The sequence below is a fragment of the Crassostrea angulata genome, unplaced genomic scaffold (genome assembly GCF_025612915.1).
Source record: "Crassostrea angulata isolate pt1a10 unplaced genomic scaffold, ASM2561291v2 HiC_scaffold_227, whole genome shotgun sequence".
NCBI lineage: Eukaryota > Metazoa > Mollusca > Bivalvia > Ostreida > Ostreidae > Magallana > Magallana angulata.
The window spans coordinates 42,797-61,024 of record NW_026441780.1 but is presented as its reverse complement, the minus strand read 5'-3'; the positions used below and the strand labels follow the sequence as shown (position 1 = coordinate 61,024).

The 18,228-nt window shown below is 41.0% G+C and overlaps 1 protein-coding gene and 1 long non-coding RNA gene across 2 annotated transcripts; both read right to left on the bottom strand.

Moving 5' to 3' along the window:
- Positions 1-2,940: 2,940 nt before the first annotated feature.
- Positions 2,941-5,419, bottom strand: LOC128169821 (uncharacterized). The gene is made up of 3 exons (XR_008241604.1): positions 5,293-5,419; positions 4,823-4,955; positions 2,941-3,151 (listed from the first exon to the last, which is right to left on the bottom strand). It is a non-coding gene; the product is annotated as an uncharacterized LOC128169821 (long non-coding RNA).
- A 5,890-nt stretch (positions 5,420-11,309) lies between these two features.
- On the bottom strand, positions 11,310-11,771 carry LOC128169823 (uncharacterized). The gene has a single exon (XM_052835882.1). The coding sequence runs from the start codon at positions 11,769-11,771 to the stop codon at positions 11,310-11,312; it is 462 nt and encodes a 153-aa protein (XP_052691842.1).
- Between the last annotated feature and the right edge of the window lie 6,457 nt (positions 11,772-18,228).

The window sequence follows — 18,228 nt, the reverse complement described above, 5'->3', positions numbered from 1 at the left end:
CAACAACTTAGCACCTATTTACCTGGTATTATTCAGTTAACTGACCTATGAATACTGTCTATTGAGTGAAATAAAACAGCTACACATTAGTAGTATTTGTCTATTGATAATGTCACTGAGAGAAACTTAACATCAATAGTGGTACCTAAGGCAATTGGTAGTCTTCTGAGAGCAACACAGCATCTATACATTAGTATAACTTGTCTATTCATAAACCTTCTGGTAAGAACATAACCATTGCACCTTAGTACAGTAGGCTAAACATATGTTCACCTAAGAAAACCATATTATCTTATGCATGAAACCCTAGCTTATTGATAAGGTCCTCTGAGAGAAACATAATAATTGTAAAATAGTAAACTAGGCTATTGATGTGAATCACTAAGAACAAATTCCTATCATCCAATGAGACCAACATGGCATTTCATAATAACATCTTAGGCAATGATACAGTTCACTAGGATTAACACAACAGTTTTCAATAAGTAATCTAGCCTTTTGATCAAATGTCATTGGAAGAGCTACCAATTGTACAACAGTAACTCAGGCAATTGATACCGTCTAATCAGGGAAACACGTAAGTTACACATAGGTTACACAATACGATTCACACTGTCCTTTGAGAGCAACATAATAGTAATACATCAGAACCCTAAGCCATCGATATGGTCAACTGAGAGCAACACAACATTATTCTAAAGAACCAAACCAATTGGTAGCTATACTAAAAGCAACTGAACAGTTGTACAATCCAGTTTCATAATAGTACTCAAGGCAAATGATGATGCAGTTCATACCAAGTATCCAATGCTATTGGTACGGTCTACTAAGAACAACAAAACAGTCATACATTAGTACCCGACACAATTCAAACTTTCCACTGAGAGCAACCCAACAACTTAGCACCTATTTACCTGGTATTATTCAGTACACTGACCTATGAATACTGTCTATTGAGTGAAATAAAACAGCTACACATTAGTATTTTTTGTCTATTGATAATGTCACTGAGAGAAACTTAACATCAATAGTGGTACCTTAGGCAATTGGTAGTCTTCTGAGAGCAACACAACATCTATACATTAATATAACTTGTCTATTCATAAACCTTCTGGTAAGACTAAACATATGTTCACCTAAAAAAACCATATTATGTTATGCATTATACCCTAGCTTATTGATAAGGTCCTCTGAGAGAAACATAATAATTCTAAAATAGTACAGTAGGCTATTGGTGTGAATCACTAAGAACAAATTTCTATCATCCAATGAGACCAACATGGCATTTCATAATAACATCTTAGGCAATGATACAGTTCACTAGGATTAACACAACAGTTTTCAATAAGTAATCTAGCCTTTTGATCAAATGTCATTGGAAGGGCTACCAATTGTACAACAGTAACTCAGGCAATTGATACCGTCTAATCAGAGCAACATGCAAGTTACACGTATGTTACACAATACGATTCACACTGTCCTTTGAGAGCAACATAATAGTAATACATCAGAACCCTAAGCCATCCATATGGTCAACTGAGAGCAACACATTATTCTAAAGAACAAAACCAATTGGTAGCTATACTAAAAGCTACTGTACAGTTGTACAATCCAGTTTCATAACAGTACTCAAGGCAAATGATGATGCAGTTGATACCAAGTATCCAATGCTATTGGTACGGTCTACTAAGAACAATAAAACAGTCAAACATTCGTACCCGACACAATTCAAACTTTCCACTGAGAGCAACCCAACAACTTAGCACCTATTTACCTGGTATTATTCAGTACACTGACCTATGAATACTGTCTACTGAGTGAAATAAACCAGCTACACATTAGTATTTTTTGTCTATTGATAATGTCACTGAGAGAAACTTAACATCAATAGTGGTACCTAAGGCAATTGGTAGTCTTCTGAGAGCAACACAACATCTATACATTAATATAACTTGTCTATTCATAAACCTTCTGGTAAGAACATAACCATTGCACCTTAGTACAGTAGGTTAAACATATGTTCACCTCAAAAAACCATATTATGTTATGGTATACTAAGAGCAACAAAACAGTCATTCATTCATACCCGACACAATTTAATTTTTCCACTGAGAGCAACCCAACAGCTATGTACCTGTACTCAGGATATTGAAACTGTCAATATGGGAGCAACATTATATTTATTAATATGAACTGGTCAATTGCTATAGTCCACTGAGAGCAACTTTACAGCTATATCACTGGTATTCATCAACTGGGCATGAAATATAAACTTTGATAAGACCCCTGGAACAAACCAAGAGGTAAAAGGTCTTTTTTTATTCGACCATTTGATGCCTTTTAGCGATAACTTTTATATGTGGAGCAGAAAAAAATTCCCTAGGGCAGAAAGTAAAAAAAATTGAAAAAAATTTGCAAAATTGACACATTTCAAACCAAATCAAATTTCAAATCCTATAGAATTTTATGTTTAAAATTAACAAACTTTGAGATGAGGTATAAGTAGTAGAAATTCAGATAAGAAGTTTCATTAAAAAAGCTAGGACAGAACAAATTAGACCCGGTTTCGTTGAGTGATTTTCCCATCGATGAAAATGAAGGGAGGGTAATTGGAGGGTTATAATTTCTTACACCTTTACAAAGACATGAAATCATAAAAAAAGGTTGGATATATACTCTAAGTATTCCGGTCTCTGTAGACTTAGGCAAGACCACAAATGAGCTACATCGTGATGAAAACGAATAAGTGGCATCAACGAAACCTGTATTTTAACAGTTTTATAAAACATACGCTTTTGGAACCCAAGATGGGCGATGATTATTAAAAAAAGCCTCCCTCATCTATTTCCTCAACAATAAAAAGGGCAAAAATGCTTCCCTCTCACATCCATTTCTAGAAAATTTGACCCGAGAACCATTATTTCAACTTTATGTGGCCTTAGTTCATTAACTAAACTCTCAGTATATTATAAATGAAATAGAAATTATTGTTAAATGCTTTGAGACTAACTTGAGACCAGGAAAATAATGACTTGCTTGGTTTCTAAGAGAGAAAATTAAATATAAGCATACCCACCCCTAAAAACAAATGGGTTTCACAGGTTGAAAAACAAACTCAACACGATCCAGGAAGCTGTATCATTATGCGTGTCTAAAAAAAAATAGTTCCATTTAATTCAATGTGATCATTCCACTAAAGTGATAGTTTTCCTAACAAATGATTCCAGAATCAATACTATAGGCCTAAGATAAGATACCATAAAAGGAAACGAGATATCTGTGATAACCGCTAGTGATACCCGACTCTAATGTGAAAATACATAAAGGCAAGGTCATCATTTAACAGGAGGTTGATGTCTGTTTTGTAAAAAAAAAAACCAAATCATACCATATAGCATGTCTAAACAAAGATTGTTATAAAATTTCAAGCAGCTCTGATGAATAGTTGCTGAGAAATCTCTGATGACTATTTGTTTGAAAAGTAAGGCTACAAAAAAATAAAGGTGTCATTTAACAGGAAGTTGACATCTCATTAGTACAAAAATGAATCCCACCATAAGGCATGCCTAAACAAAAAGTGTGTTAAAATTTCAAGCATCTGCGATAAAAAAAATTGTTAATAATATGGACATACACAGAGAAGGACAGATAGACACACAAGGGTAAACAGTTTACCCCCTCTCCTTCCGAGCGGGGGTATTATTAGTTAATAGTCATATAGTGACCAGGAACGGGATAATACGTGGTTAGTAAATTTCATACCTAGTGAGGCAAATTTACTTACCAGGTATCATCCCATACCCGGTCACTACATGACTATGTAATGATTATATCTTACCGACTGCCTTTGTGTTAATGACATAAAATTAATTAAACAATGAAAATCAAGCGTCTTATAACAAAGTTACAAGTTTCAATCTGGGTACGAAACCTGATGTCACAATACTCTAAGAATGATGTCATAATGCTCAAAGGGAAGATACCCCGGTATATTTTGTACTGACTGTGTATGGAATATACACGGTCTCCACGTGACTGCTGTTAGCCAATGATTTCTTTACAATTCAGCAGAAGGTAAGATATACGAAGAAATTGTGACTAAATACATATATATGGAATGACTAATAACTGTAATAAACAAAGTTTATTTTGATTGGCTATTTCCTTGCTAAAGCCCTTTAAGAAGTCAACTAAAATTTTATGAAATTAAATGAAATTTGCAGAAAATATTTATCAATTATTTATAAATGTCATACTGTAGATTCCATATTTTATGCAAGTACTTCATTCTGCGATTCAATTGTTTTTTATTTAAGACACGAGAATATGAAATAGCAAATTTGTATCCCGATTTCTAATTATCTAAGTTCATCCGAAAAATGAAAATGAAATTTTAAATTCCGCAAGATGTGCTCCTCCCGATTTTATGCAGATATCAATTTCTCACATTTAATTAGGAATTTACAGTATGCTAGTGTAAGAAATCTACTTCTGGCTCTAAGGGATGAAAAAGTATTCTGATCTTCTATTAAGATATTGCTGAACTCTGGAGAAAATGTCTTTTAAAATTCATCTTCTGTATAGTAAATAATTTAATGTCCAGTAAAATTGAATCAGTGAAATGTTGAGAAAAAAAATTAAATTAAATCAAATCTGAAATGTTTGAACTTATGAGTACCAATTCAACATTAATTAATAGAATTAAATATGAAACAAGAAGTTTACTAAAGGAATTAAATAGCAAAAGTTAATAATTTCAATTCTAAGACAAAGTCAGGGACTGCAAAAAAAAATGGTGCCAGAAGAGACTTCCATAATGTACCTGGAAGCTTTGATAACGGTGGTCACTGATTAATGGCTAGTGATTAAGATAACAAGTTCTTTAGCAAAGGAAGTGATGAGGCTTTTCCATCAGTCATCAAAGAATGGAGTTTCTCTTAGAAGACATGGCAGCTCTAAAATATAATAAACAGGATGAAAGTTTACAAACTATATACCTGTTAACCTTTCACTGCTGCTATGTGGGAGAAACTCCCCCTAACCAACTTGGCTAAGGGGGAGAATTTGCATAAACGACGATTTTGCGCGTGAAATGCAAATAGGGACCAAAGTGGTTGTATCAACATCAGTACAAAACATAGAACTCACTGAGATGGGGCAATACCTTTACGAGATCACTCTCATCATATTCTATGAAAATCATAGTTTTTAATCTTTATCATTATATCATATATTAATGTGTGGTTTGACACAATATCATATATTATTATACCTTCATATATATTATTTTACCTCAATATGAATATTCTATATAACGCATCATCCAATTGGTTCTAGACAATCACATGTCTGGGCAATAAAACTTCCATAGTCATATTTTGGATTTGGAGGCCTTGTGCACTTTCCTGCAAGAGTTGTCATTCATTTAAGGTATTCGATCCATAATAGCCCCAGATTCAATGAATCTGGGATCATAACAGATATGTATGGACTTAATATGGTAATTAGTATACTTGGACATTATTTTCATATATAAGTATCAACATGTAACAGTGGAACATGTCCTTATTAATGACCGTTCCCTTTTCTTGAAGAGTTGTCCCCCTTTGCTTTTATTCTATAAAAATTATAATTCTAGAAAATCTATATGGTATAAAAATTATTTTCATAAGTTTTTGTATTCCTAATGATAAAATACATCTTTATGACATCCTGAATGTCGGTTCAATACAGAAGCACTTATTGAAGTTGGTTGATTAAAATTTTCCAGAGAGCTATTACTGGTATAATACACCTTTACAGCCACTTGTGAAAATGTACTGTTTACCATATAGCAGCTAATTAATTTTGCAAAATTATTGTCAATACAGTATATATTTTAGCGAGCGTAGCTCGCCGGCGCGCAGCGCCGGCGCGAAGCGAGCTCTACCGGCAAGGCGTGTGTGAATAGAAAATTCGGACTAGTTGCACATTCATTCAACGGATTTTTTGGCGTCAGTAAATCGGACCAGTAATGCATCGTTTTAATCGTCCCAGTAGTTCCCTGTTATCATGGCAATTTTTATCACTTCACACTCTCACGAGAATCAGCAAGACAAATTTAGACAGTAAAAACAATAACGATGTAAGCGACATACAGTCAATGTTACCTCTAAAGTTCACCTCAGTACACTTTCAATCAAAAATAATCGTGTGACGTCACAAACGTTTACACATTGATCCGATATATTTTTTCGGAGTCAGTAAATTTTGACCCACAATTCATAGTACCAATGGTTTCCAACCTCACGTTCCAACATCACGTTCTCCCGAGAATCAAAGTAAAACCTTTGAAAAGCTTATAAGATGTGTAATTTTAAGAATATCATGCTTTTTAAGTAAATAAAACAGTATACTTCGCATACTTTTATTTCTCAGGGGAGTTTTAAAGAGTAAGACGACACTTAACCAACGTCAGCTTTGACGTCACAATAAGCAATGATAAGGGGAAATTACTCTAATTGAAATTATTGTAAATCTGCTGAAATGACCAAAATCCTCTCAAAATCTTGCAAAGGCTAAGATAAAGAACAGCTGACGAATAAGGACATTTCTTCAGATACAGGAAACAGTTGTAAATTGCACTAATTTGGATGAATGCTCACAAATATTTTATTCACTATAATTACGGTAATTTCCTGAAACGTAACGTTATACGTAGCAGCGCCTTTTTTTTAAAGGGGGTGGGTGGGTGGATGGCAGCCTCATCCAAAAAATCTTTGCAAGCAAAAAGAAAAATAAATCATGAAAATTCTAATCCTTCAGCCCTTTAGCAGTTCAATGGTTTCTTTATTTTCACTTCCATTTATTACATGCAAGGGGGGGGGGGGGGGGGGACAACACCATGTTCTTTTAACATGATAAGCAAATATTTTTAAGCGTAAATTAAAAATAAAATTAAACATTAATTATTTTTTTTTTAAGTGGAGGGTCAAATCCATGGTAAGTCGATTTTCTATGTATAAATTGACAAAAATGAAAAAAAAATTTAGCATGGGGGGAGCTCTATGATGAGTCAAGTTTTATATTTAAGTTTAAGAAAAAATGTCTACTGCAAAAAAAAGGGGGGAAATCAATCAATCAATCATAATCACAATCACTTTAAAAGAGGAGATGCAGTGCAATGAATATTTATATATTAAAATCTTTATTATTTAACAACATTGCATCTGAGGTTAAACTATTGTTCTACATATAAATAAATAAATTATAACAAATCTTATAAACTATGAATAATGAAAATTTACTGAAAAATAGGTATGTTTTATTTTTTGGCATTCAAATTTCACGTTGTTAATTTTATTTTATTAATTTATTATAATTCATTGTTTGATCACATGCTGTGCTCGCCCCAACGGTCGCACCGTAAAACATATTAAAATATTTTATAATTAAAACTCTACCAATTCACATACGATCAAATTCATCTGACCCACCCCGTTCCTTACTTTCAGAAATCCAATTTCCAAAGAAATTGGAATTCCAATGTGGCCCCACCCTACTCCTCAAGATTTTTATTGGAAAGAATTAAAATCTACATTATCCGAGGGTGCTTTCAGTAAAGATACAGCTTTTCTAAGCAAGTGGTTTTTAGACATAGATAATTTAAATTTTTTTCTATTTTTATAATCCTATGCTATGTAAATTTTAAATAAATGATTTTTGAGAAGAAAATTTCAAATATTTACACTATATTCTTATGTAAAAGTACGACCCTCCATTGTGGCCTCACCCTACCCCTGAGGGTCATGATTTTCACTACTTTAAATCTACACTACATGAGGAAGCTTTCACACAAGTTTCACATTTCCTGGCTGATTGGTTGCTGAGAAGAAGTATTTTAAAGATTCATTCTATATATTGTATGTAAAACTCCAAACCCCCCACCTCCCATTGTGGCCCCACCTTACCACCAGGGACAATGATTTGAACAAACTTGAATCTACACTATCTGAGGATGCTTCCACACAAGTTTCAGATTCCTGGCCAAATGGTTTCTGAGAAGATTTTTGAAAAATATCAACAAAATTTCATTAAATCCTAATGATCTCCCATTGAAAGAGAGCAGGGCCCCAGATTTTAACAAACTTGAATCCCCTTCACCCAATGATGATGCTTTGTGGCTAGTTTGGTTAAAACTGGCCCAGTGGTTTCGGAGAAGAAGTCGAAAATGTAAAAAGTTTACAGACAGACAGGTGGACGGACGGACAGACAGACAGACGCCGGAAAAAAAGTGATCAGGAAAGCTCACTAGAGCTTTCAGCTCAAGTGAGCTAAAAACCTTAACCTACTCCAGCACCTGAAACAGATGCAATCAGTTGTTTCAAATTTTCCTCACTTTCTCTTATGGTACAATGGAACTCCATATCAGAAAATTGATCCCATTGGACTATGATTTTCTTTGATGAGCTTGTTAAATTTAAAAAACTCTCAAAACATTATCATAATTACCATACTATGTAAAAATATGTAAAAAAGAAAATTTAATAGTACAAACAATTTTAAAATTGCAAAAACACTACAATCTTATCAGTAATTTTGAATTTCATCTAAATCAATGCCTTATAGGGTCATTTCATCAATTTACTTGAATAAAAATAGTTAACTTCTTTATAAATAATGATAATATTTATTCCCTAATAATGATAGAAACTTTTGGTTTACATGAACAAGTGATGATTTTTTTTTCTATAGAAGTTGTTATCTAAATGATGAAACTTGTTGGAAATTTAGTTTGTTCACATAAATGAGAAGATGTACGAAAGAGAAACACACGTTTATCATTATAGTTGCAAGTAAACAACGAATATGCCCTACCAGCATGGAGCTTCATTTTCCATAGGTGGTAATGTTTATGTTCCAGCCTGAATTTTCGTTCCGCAACGACAGACCTCTGGAATGAAAGCTCATCAAATTGTCTCTTTCCTGTTAAAATTTCGTGGTGTGAAGTCAGATTCATTTTCCGGCAAAATGCATGTGTATTGAAAAACTCTGAAAATGAAAGTAAAAGTAGGGAATTTTACAGTTTGGGAAAGGGTGTACATCAAACAATTTCAATTCCTTCCTTCAAATGATAATAATAATTCAATTTTGACACTTGCTTTTAAAATTGCAAATACTCTTTTCTTACATGTGTCACGCATTCTGATTTAAAATGTCCCAATAAATGTACATACACAAAGCACTACTTTGTTGTCCTACACACATTCTAAAAATAGTTAAAGGGATATACCCACATGTTGACAAACAGACTCGGCACCATTCAGGAAGTTGCATCATACACATCTACCATAAATAACAGTTCCATTTAATTAAGTGTGACAATTCCACTCAAGTAATAATGAGTCCAAATTTAATACTGTAGGCCTAAAAAAAATTGTGCCAAAAAAGAAATAAAAGAAAAGAAATTGTCTCTATATGAATGGAACTACAATTGATTAAGTACACAGTTTGATTGGCTAAATCCTTGTGTAACACCTTAAAGAGACTTCCGTCTAATTTTTTCAGCCCTGACGACTCTCGCTGAGATTTATAGTAGACGATAACTTTACAACCAGAAACAACAAGTTCATGATTAAACAACCTGAGAATGCGTCCACACAAGTTTTAGCTTTTCTGGCCAAATAGTTTTTAAGAAAGAGATTTTTAAAGATTTTCTCTATATATTCCCATGTAAAATTTGATCCCCCCATGGTGGCCCCATCCTACCATCGGGGACCATGATTTGAAAAACTTAAATCTACACTACCCAAGGATTTTTTGAGGAGAAGATTTTTTAAAATACCAACAATTTTTTTTATAATTCTGAATTATCTCGCGCCCCATTTATACATCATTTGAACTTATTAAAGTGTATAGTACCAAATCAATGTTATTATAGTATCCAGGTCCAAACAAGGGGTATGAGGATTTATCCTGGGTTGTATTCCATACAGCCTGAGGCTGCAGGCCCGAAGTATGGGGACATAACTCTGTCAAAAATTGCTCAATCGTACCCAAAATCAAACTTGACCGAGATATTATGATACTTCTGTATACCAAATTTCATTGCAACCTATGAAAAGAAAATGAACAGAAACTAAAGTAAGGACCAGTAATAACTAAGATATAATCATCAGAGGGCACCTGCTCCATTATGTAATTTTCTTTTGTACCATATCATAACATATGGTAACTTCTTTGTATGTTCCGTATGAAAAAAAAGGGAAACTTATCTATTATAGTTACTTAAGCAAAAGCTGACATTTAATTAGCTAAACAATAGATTTGAAAGACTGGCCTTCGCAAGTCGCCTGGGATACCTGCGCCAGGTTCCCTGAAGGTGGGAACACTCTGGATCAGGTCTGTCAACGTGGCCAAACTTTGAAGGAGTTGGTCAGTCAACCACTCGCACACTCTTAGTCGCATAGCCGTGGCGTCATCCCCCAAGGGCATGGACCTCCTAAACACAGGGTGAAGGTGGGAGAGCGTCACATGATCCCTCAACTAGTCCCCCAAGGGCATGGACCTCCTAAACACAGGGTGAAGGTGGGAGAGCGTCACATGATCCCTCAACTTGTTCGTCCTCTCGGCACAATTGGGAAAGGGGCAGGAAGAGAGTGGCAATTGTCTCCTCCTGCTGTGGGGGCCAGCCATCGGGTCTCCTCTGTCTCCGCCGGCCTGCTCGGTAGGCACCCCAGCGCTGCCTTCGTGCCACAATGGTGGCCCTTTAGGGGGCACGCCTGCCATGCCATGGGACGCCCCTGATGTCTGGGGGGGGGCTTGGGAGAACTGTCAGGAGGCCCTCTGGCAGCAGGAGAGTGTTTTGGGGGGCGACCTCGGCGTGGCTGCTGCCTGAGGGGGATTCGGGAAGCTTGCAGGCACCCGCTGCCCCTGCAGGGGGGCTGGAAGCCAAGACGCTCCCGGTCTCCTGCTTGGCACTCTCAGAGTTCTCAAAGTTCTCCCTAAACCGAATGAGCCATGGGGGGATGTCCCTGTCAACACACTTCTTCAAGCGGTCGTGATTTGCCACCATGACTGCCGACTTGGTCTTTTCTTGGTACAGGTGGGGGGTCAGCTTCTTGACTATGATACCTGGGCCCTTCCAGGACAGCCTACGCTTGCAACACTTTCCCTTCACCGTCGCGGTGTCCAGCACATACACAACATCTCCTTCCTCAAAGGGGCGGGTAGTGGCCTTGATGTCATAATCTCTTTTCATCCCTCCTAGGGGGTGTGCAGGCGCCTCCTGGCTGTCCTGTGAACAGTCAGTATTTTGTCTTCAAGGTCCCTCACGTCTCCATATCTGCAGGGCCCTCCTGCAGGGGGGACCTGTACATCAGGCTAGCTGGCATATTGACCTCTCTACAAAGCATGAGTTTGTTGGCGGTGAACCTTGAATTACGATTGACTGCAGAGCGGAAGGCCCCCGCTATCTGGGCCAGATGCTCGTCCCAACAGTCTTGGGCCTTATCAATATAACACCTTACCGCATCCATAAGGGTTCTATTGTAGCGCTCCACCTGTCCATTGGCAGACGGACAGTAGGGGGTGGTGGGGGCCTTATGTATTTCGAGGAGGTCGCACGCGGCAGTAAACAACTTACTTTCAAAGTTGCGCCCCTGATCTGTAAATATCTCAAGGGGGCAGCCGAACCTAACAAAGAATTTGTCCACTGCCGCTGTGGCAGTAACCTCAGCTGTCTGGGAGGGGAGGGGGACACAATCCACCCACTTAGTAAACTGGTCCACCATGACTAGGACATACTCATTCCCCTTTGGAGTCTTAGGGCGAGGCGCGGTCCCAGGAAGTCAAGGTGCACCCTCTCCATGGGTGCCCCGGCATGATACTGTGGAATCATTAATTTTCGTGGGGGTCAATTTTCGTGGATTGCTAGAATTTTACAGACTCGTGGGGACGTAATTTCGTGTATTCTCTTATATCTACAATAGGAAACATGACTTTATTACTTCAATTTATTAATTCGTGGAGGATGTAAATTCGTGGATAAGAGGTACCCACGAATTCCACGAAAATTGAGCCACCACGAAATCTAATGATTCCACAGTACTTAATCATTTCTGCCCTGGCGTGGCACTGTGGGCGCTTTTTTCTACTGCAGGGGCCACAAGTGCTAACAAACCTCTCGGCCCCCCACATCATCCGGCCCCCCACATCATCCCGTACCAATTCAAATGCTCTCTCATCATGGCCTTGGTGCACTCGATCCCTTGATGTCCAGCCGCCGGTACATCGTAGCAGAGTGGCAGAACCTCTCTCCTCAGCTCTATGGGGACGACGAGAACTTTCCTTTTCTCTCCCCCCTCCTCTGTCTCATTCCAAAGGACCCCGTCGTTGTCAAACTGCAACAAAATCCTGTTGATATAGTCATGTTTGACAGCTGGACTGGCTAGGAACAATTTGTCTTCCTCCGGCTCCACATCTCCCTGCAGTCATTCCAAGATTAGACTAAGCTCTGGGTCATTTAACTGGCTATGGCTCATCTCCTCGGGGGTAAGGCCCACCAAGGAAGGCGGGCCAACCAAGCCTTCTGAGGAAATTCCCATGATACAGGCGAAACTGGGGGTAATGACTTATTTGGATCTGAGACTGGCATGGGCCATTTGGACTGCTCTGACCCTCACAGTCGTTTTCACGGATCCGGCCCATAAGCTTCTTGGAGACATAGCCCAGAGCTGCCTCGCTGATTGAGGGCCAGGCTTCTTCTCGGTCAACGATGATGGGGCTCTGATCCTCCGTAAGGCTAGATTCTTCCCCCAACAAGGGGGAATATGTCCAACTACCAGGCCTAGCTAGAGGGGCCACATTGTCAACTTCATCCGCAAAAGCAATCCAGGACTGGTGGGCTCTAGTACACTTAATGCAGCCACCACAAGGCAAATCACTAAGGTTAACTGTGAAATCCACCCCCCTACACCTGGATGGGGGTGGCGGTCTGTACAGTGCATCAGCGTGGTGCCTTCCTGGTCTATGCTGGATCACCATATCGTACTGACTAAGCTCCTCGAGCCAGCGAGCAAGCTGATCTTGAGGGTACTTGAAGTTGAGCAACTAAATACGGCTATGGTGATCCGTGCGAACGACAAATTTAAGGCCAAGCAAGTAATGTCTGTACATGTGCGAGAATCTGACAACTGTTAGGAGCTCCTTCCGGGTAGTGCAATTCCTCCTCTGTTCTGCTGACAGGCTGAGACTACTGTAGGCTATCAGCTTTTCTTGCCCCTCCTGGATCTGTGAGAGCTCAGCACCTATCGCCTCCACTGACGCGTCAGTGTCCAGTACAAACTCGCCCTCGGCAGTTGGGAGGGCTAAGATTGGGGGTGAAGTGAGAGCTTTCCGGAGGGCCTTAAAACCAGTCCGCTGCTCTGGTCCTCATACAAAAGGCTTGCCGGAACTCGAACAGGCCATATTGGGTGACGAAGGCAGTCTTTTTCCGGTCCTAAGGGCTTATCATAACTTGATGGAAGGCGGAGTTCGCATCCAGCTTAGAGAACCAAATTATCCCTGACAAAGTGTCCAAACACTCGTCGATCAATGGGAGAGGGAATACATCCTTCCTTGTAACGTTGTTCAGCCTGCGGTAGTCCAGGCACCATCGAACTTGTCAATCCTTCTTACCGATGAGCACCAGCGCTGACGCCCAATCAGACATAGAGGGCTGAATCACCCCAGCATCCAGCATTTTCTTGAGATGCGCCTCTTCTTCATCCAAATAGAATGCTGGTGTATGCCGCACCCTCTCCAAACTCGCTCCAGGCAAATACATCCTGAAATTCTGACAACAACTAATTATCGATTATAATCAGAAATTTTTATATTTTATAGTGTAGTGCTAAATAAATGTAAATAAACAAGTTACAATGAACAGACTCATTACTAGGCTTTCGCAATTTGATTTACTTATTATGTTTAGCGATAAAAAAACTATATTCAAAAGATTTTCCTTTGTAAGCAGTCCAACATTAATTTTCTTGAAACCAATATGCGTCCAAAATCTAGAATGTGCTATATTTCCCGAGTAAGAATATCGAGCTTGTCTGTCATGTCAGCTATTTTCAGACCGCGCGCCTTTTTAGGGTTTAGATAGTTCACGTCTGGAATATTCTGTTTATGATATGTGCTCGTTGAAAGGGAAAAAACCTTAACCGATTAATCGTAATGAAACCTTTTATGATCGAGCGCTTAGAATGCGATAACAATCAATCGATTTTCGATCATAATCGATGATTGGAACATCACTACCAACAACATCCTGTCCTTAAGAGGGGCCACATAGAGATCCACTTGATGAGTGTGCTGGCCTACACCAAGGTCAAATGGGCCGGCAACAAATCCCTGGAGATGGGCTCCACTTCCGGCTTGCAGCAAAGTGACGTGTCTCTTAATGGGGGGCTTTGACTCCAAATTGTCATAGAACTTCCTCCCAAGTACACTCACTTCTGCCCCGATATCCACCACAGCTTTAATGGGGGCTCCCTGGATCATCAGCTTTATGGTAAATGCAGTCCGTGGGCAATGCTGGCTTACTGTGACACACAACTCCCCCTCCGTAGGGACTGCTTGTGGGTTCAAAGGCATCCGACTTCCATTCTCGCTGTTTCCAGGGGCCCAGACTCTGAGGTCGTATCCACCCTCGGTGGCTCCTGCAGCTCCAGACTGTGGTCTACTGGAGTCAGGATCTCATCACTAGGAACCAGAGGTTCCTCCTCAGTCAGCAGCTTCTCCTCAGAAAACGGTTCAGGTATGGGCTGATTCCTGAAACGCACTCCAAATCCACCACGCTGCTTGGAATGCTTAAGACAGGAGCAACGGGTTTCCCCTGACTAACCAAACTCTGGCTTCACACTCTGCAGGTCCTCTTGATTGTCATTTGTTCTCTGTCTCTCCAACCCAACATCTTGGTCTGGCGTCGGTGTACGCACAGTCCTTGGTGGCTGGTTGTCTCTCCCTTCCCTGAAGCTAGATCTGGATCCTCCATGACCCATATCCTCTCGACATCCACCACGGTATTGAGGGGGCAGTCCCCACCCACACCAGCACCTGCTTCAGTCCTCCTCCCTACATTGGTGGGGCACTTCCTCCAGAAGTGCCCGGTCTCACCACATTTAAAACATTGGCTAGCTCTGGGTGCCCCCGGCCCTCCTTGTGGAGGAGGTGGCAGCGACGGAGACATCGGGTCTGCTGGGGCCCTGCCACTCTCCCTCAATTCTCAAACTGCTGTATGCGGCTCTTGAGTTCCTTAATCTCACTCTCCCCTTCACCATCCTTCTGGCTATCTACAGATACCTTTTCCTTATCCGCCATGGCCCTAACCACCTCCCGCTTAGGCTTTGGGGGTCTGCTCTGACGCGAATGCTGGAAGTACTGCATGCGGTTGACAGCTTCCTCCACAGTCTTGGGTTGGCCATCCAAAGCATACAAACCCGCCTCCCGGTCCTCCGCTCCATAACACAGACGTGGTTAAGCCTAGGCATGAACATCCGGTAGCTGGGGGAATGCACGAGTAGCCAAGGTGAGCACTCAGTCAGACCACTGTCGCAGGGATTCACCACTATTCTGAGTCGCCGATTGGAAATTAAGTTGATGAGTGAGGTCGTGTGCTGATGAGCAAAAGCGCTTGTCAAACTTCCTGAGTATTTCGCTGAACCTCAGGCAGGGGGTAGTCTCCAGCATCAAAGTGTAATACTCACTGGCCGGGCCCTCCAGGAAGAAACAGAATTGATCATGTTGCTCGGTCTCATTCCACTGTGTGTCACGAAAGGTGAACAAATTTATGAAGGAAGGCTTTCCAGTTCGACTTGCCATCGTAGCGGAGATCCTTATATCTAGGTCTATTCCAGACGGTCGGGTGGCTGGAACTGGCTGGTAGTGCAGCATAGTCTTGAGGATTGTACTGCACCACAGGCAGCTGCACATCTCCAGGTGAGCCATAGGTCGCAACTCTGGGGCATGGCGAGACCCTGCGGATAACCGCGCATGCTCATGGGGATGATGAGGCGCTGCAAATAACCCCGCGTGTTCAAGGGGATAATGAGACGCTGCGGATAACCACGCGTGTTCATGGGGATGATGAGGCGCTGCGGATAACGGCACATCTTCATGGGTATGGTGAGATGCTGCGGATATCCGCGCATTTTCAGGGGGACTGCAAGGCGCAGCGGGAGTCTGCGCGTGACTTGTATGGGGAGGTACATCTCTAGCGGGGGGCTCATATACATGGGGTACTGGGATGTATGAATGGTCACCCGGGAGATAGGGTTCCCCAGACAAGGGCTCATGATATTGTGGCTGGACTTGTGCTATTCTACTTCCCTCTCCCTCAGGAATGTAAGGCTGGGGGGAGGGCTCAGGCGTTGGGACCGCATAACCTGTAAAATACTGGTGCTGCCCAACATTGTCCCCCCTGCATAGTAACATACTGATCATCCCGGGGCTGGGGTGTGGGGTAATAACAGCTGGGTGCGACCAGCTGGGTTACAGCAGTGCACATACGCAGACCAAAGGATCCCTGTGAGGTATGGACCAAGGACTCCTGGACCCTAGTGGCAAGGTACTCCCCCCCAGGGGAAGGATGGCGAGGCACCCAATGAGGGGGCCTACTACCTGGCATGGAGTTACTATTCCCTGGGGCAGGGCTAGGCTGAGCAAGTGAAGCTTGGGGTTGAGAATCAACAATTTGAGATGCATGTGGCAAATCAACAAGCTGCCCTTGGTTTATACTAGCAGGGTCCTGGGGTTGGTAAGTTGAACTAGTAGGGCAATAGCTACAGGGCTGGGGTGTGGGCTGGTATGTGGGCCTGACATGCCCACCGGGCATGGGGGTTGGAGGGGGACGGGGTGATGGGAGGATCAAGGTCTAGCAGGTGGGGTCTCAAGTCCCCTTGAACATTAGGCGGATGCAGCGGGGTGACTCCAATGGTATCCTAAGGCCCTCGGTTGACAGGAACATCCCTAACAGTTGGGTCACACTTACGGGTAAGGGTCACATGGGAAAGACGTGACATGGGGACCCCTACATAATCGCTAGGCGGGACAAATTCCCTATAACAAACTTGTGAACTGCATCTTACTGAAGAGCCGGGGGACACCCCTGGCTGAATACTACTGGCTGGCCCAGGCACAACAGAGTGTGCCACCTTGACCTCTGGCTTCCTTACTGTACCCTGCCAAACCCCCCTCCCACACTGGGGATAGTCTGCCTGCCCCCCTGGAATGCGGGATTGGCCGGCAGCCTGACCTACCCTACAAGTGCTAGGAACACAGTAACCAATATTGCCCGGAGTTCTAACACCTACTGTATCTGGGCCAAGATGTCTGCCACTAATATACTCAAACTCCTCATCGGGTGTTAAAGTGTCGTCTAACCCCAAGGCTTGCAAAGCCTCTTCAAATGAAACATTCATGATGAGGGAATGGTACAATACACAAAAAGTTCAAAGTCATAATCAACACAGACTATGCGAGAAAATGCAAAAATATGTGCTAAATGCAGCAAACAATACCTATCAACAATGGAATGAAAACTTTAAATGGGAAAACTATGCACAAAATATGCAGAGGTGAAAATAAATTCATGAATTAACCCTACAATCCTAACCACGTGGTGGCCCCCAAAATGGCGGCTACACCCGTATATCTACAGAAAAAACGCTTAATAAACAGCTTTGACACTTTGCGGGAAAATTTTTTTTCCTGTCTTATATATACCATGAGTTCAGGGCAGTGAGTTGGGCGCCAATATGGTGTTTATATACCTAACACTGCCTATGATATTAACCGTGGGTTACCCCGAACTCACCTGTGCATCTCTATCCGTTGCTGTCAACTGCTAGAAAGGCGATTGGGTCCAAATCCCTTTTAGCTTGCGCAGGGGTTCCAACCATGTGACGTCACGGGCTATTAGATAGCCCGTACGGGAAACTATTCCACAAACACCACACACACAAGAAATTCAAACTTATTAAATCTGTAAGCGAAAAAAAAAAAAAAAATTGTGTGCAAAGATACAGCTACTACCATATTACATATTCTGGTATTCTATTATTAATATGAAAATTATCCCCTCCCTCACCACAAAAGCTTGGAAAATACACACAAAATCACATATGTATCATTTGAAAGTTAGAAAATTTATTGTAAAAAAAAAAAACACTTTTCACATATGCTAATATGTACATGTATTCATTTTTA

Bases quoted from the DNA above. Each gene is read 5' to 3' on its own strand.
- LOC128169823 (XM_052835882.1), bottom strand. From the start codon at position 11,771: ATGGTGGACCAGTTTACTAAGTGGGTGGATTGTGTCCCCCTCCCCTCC.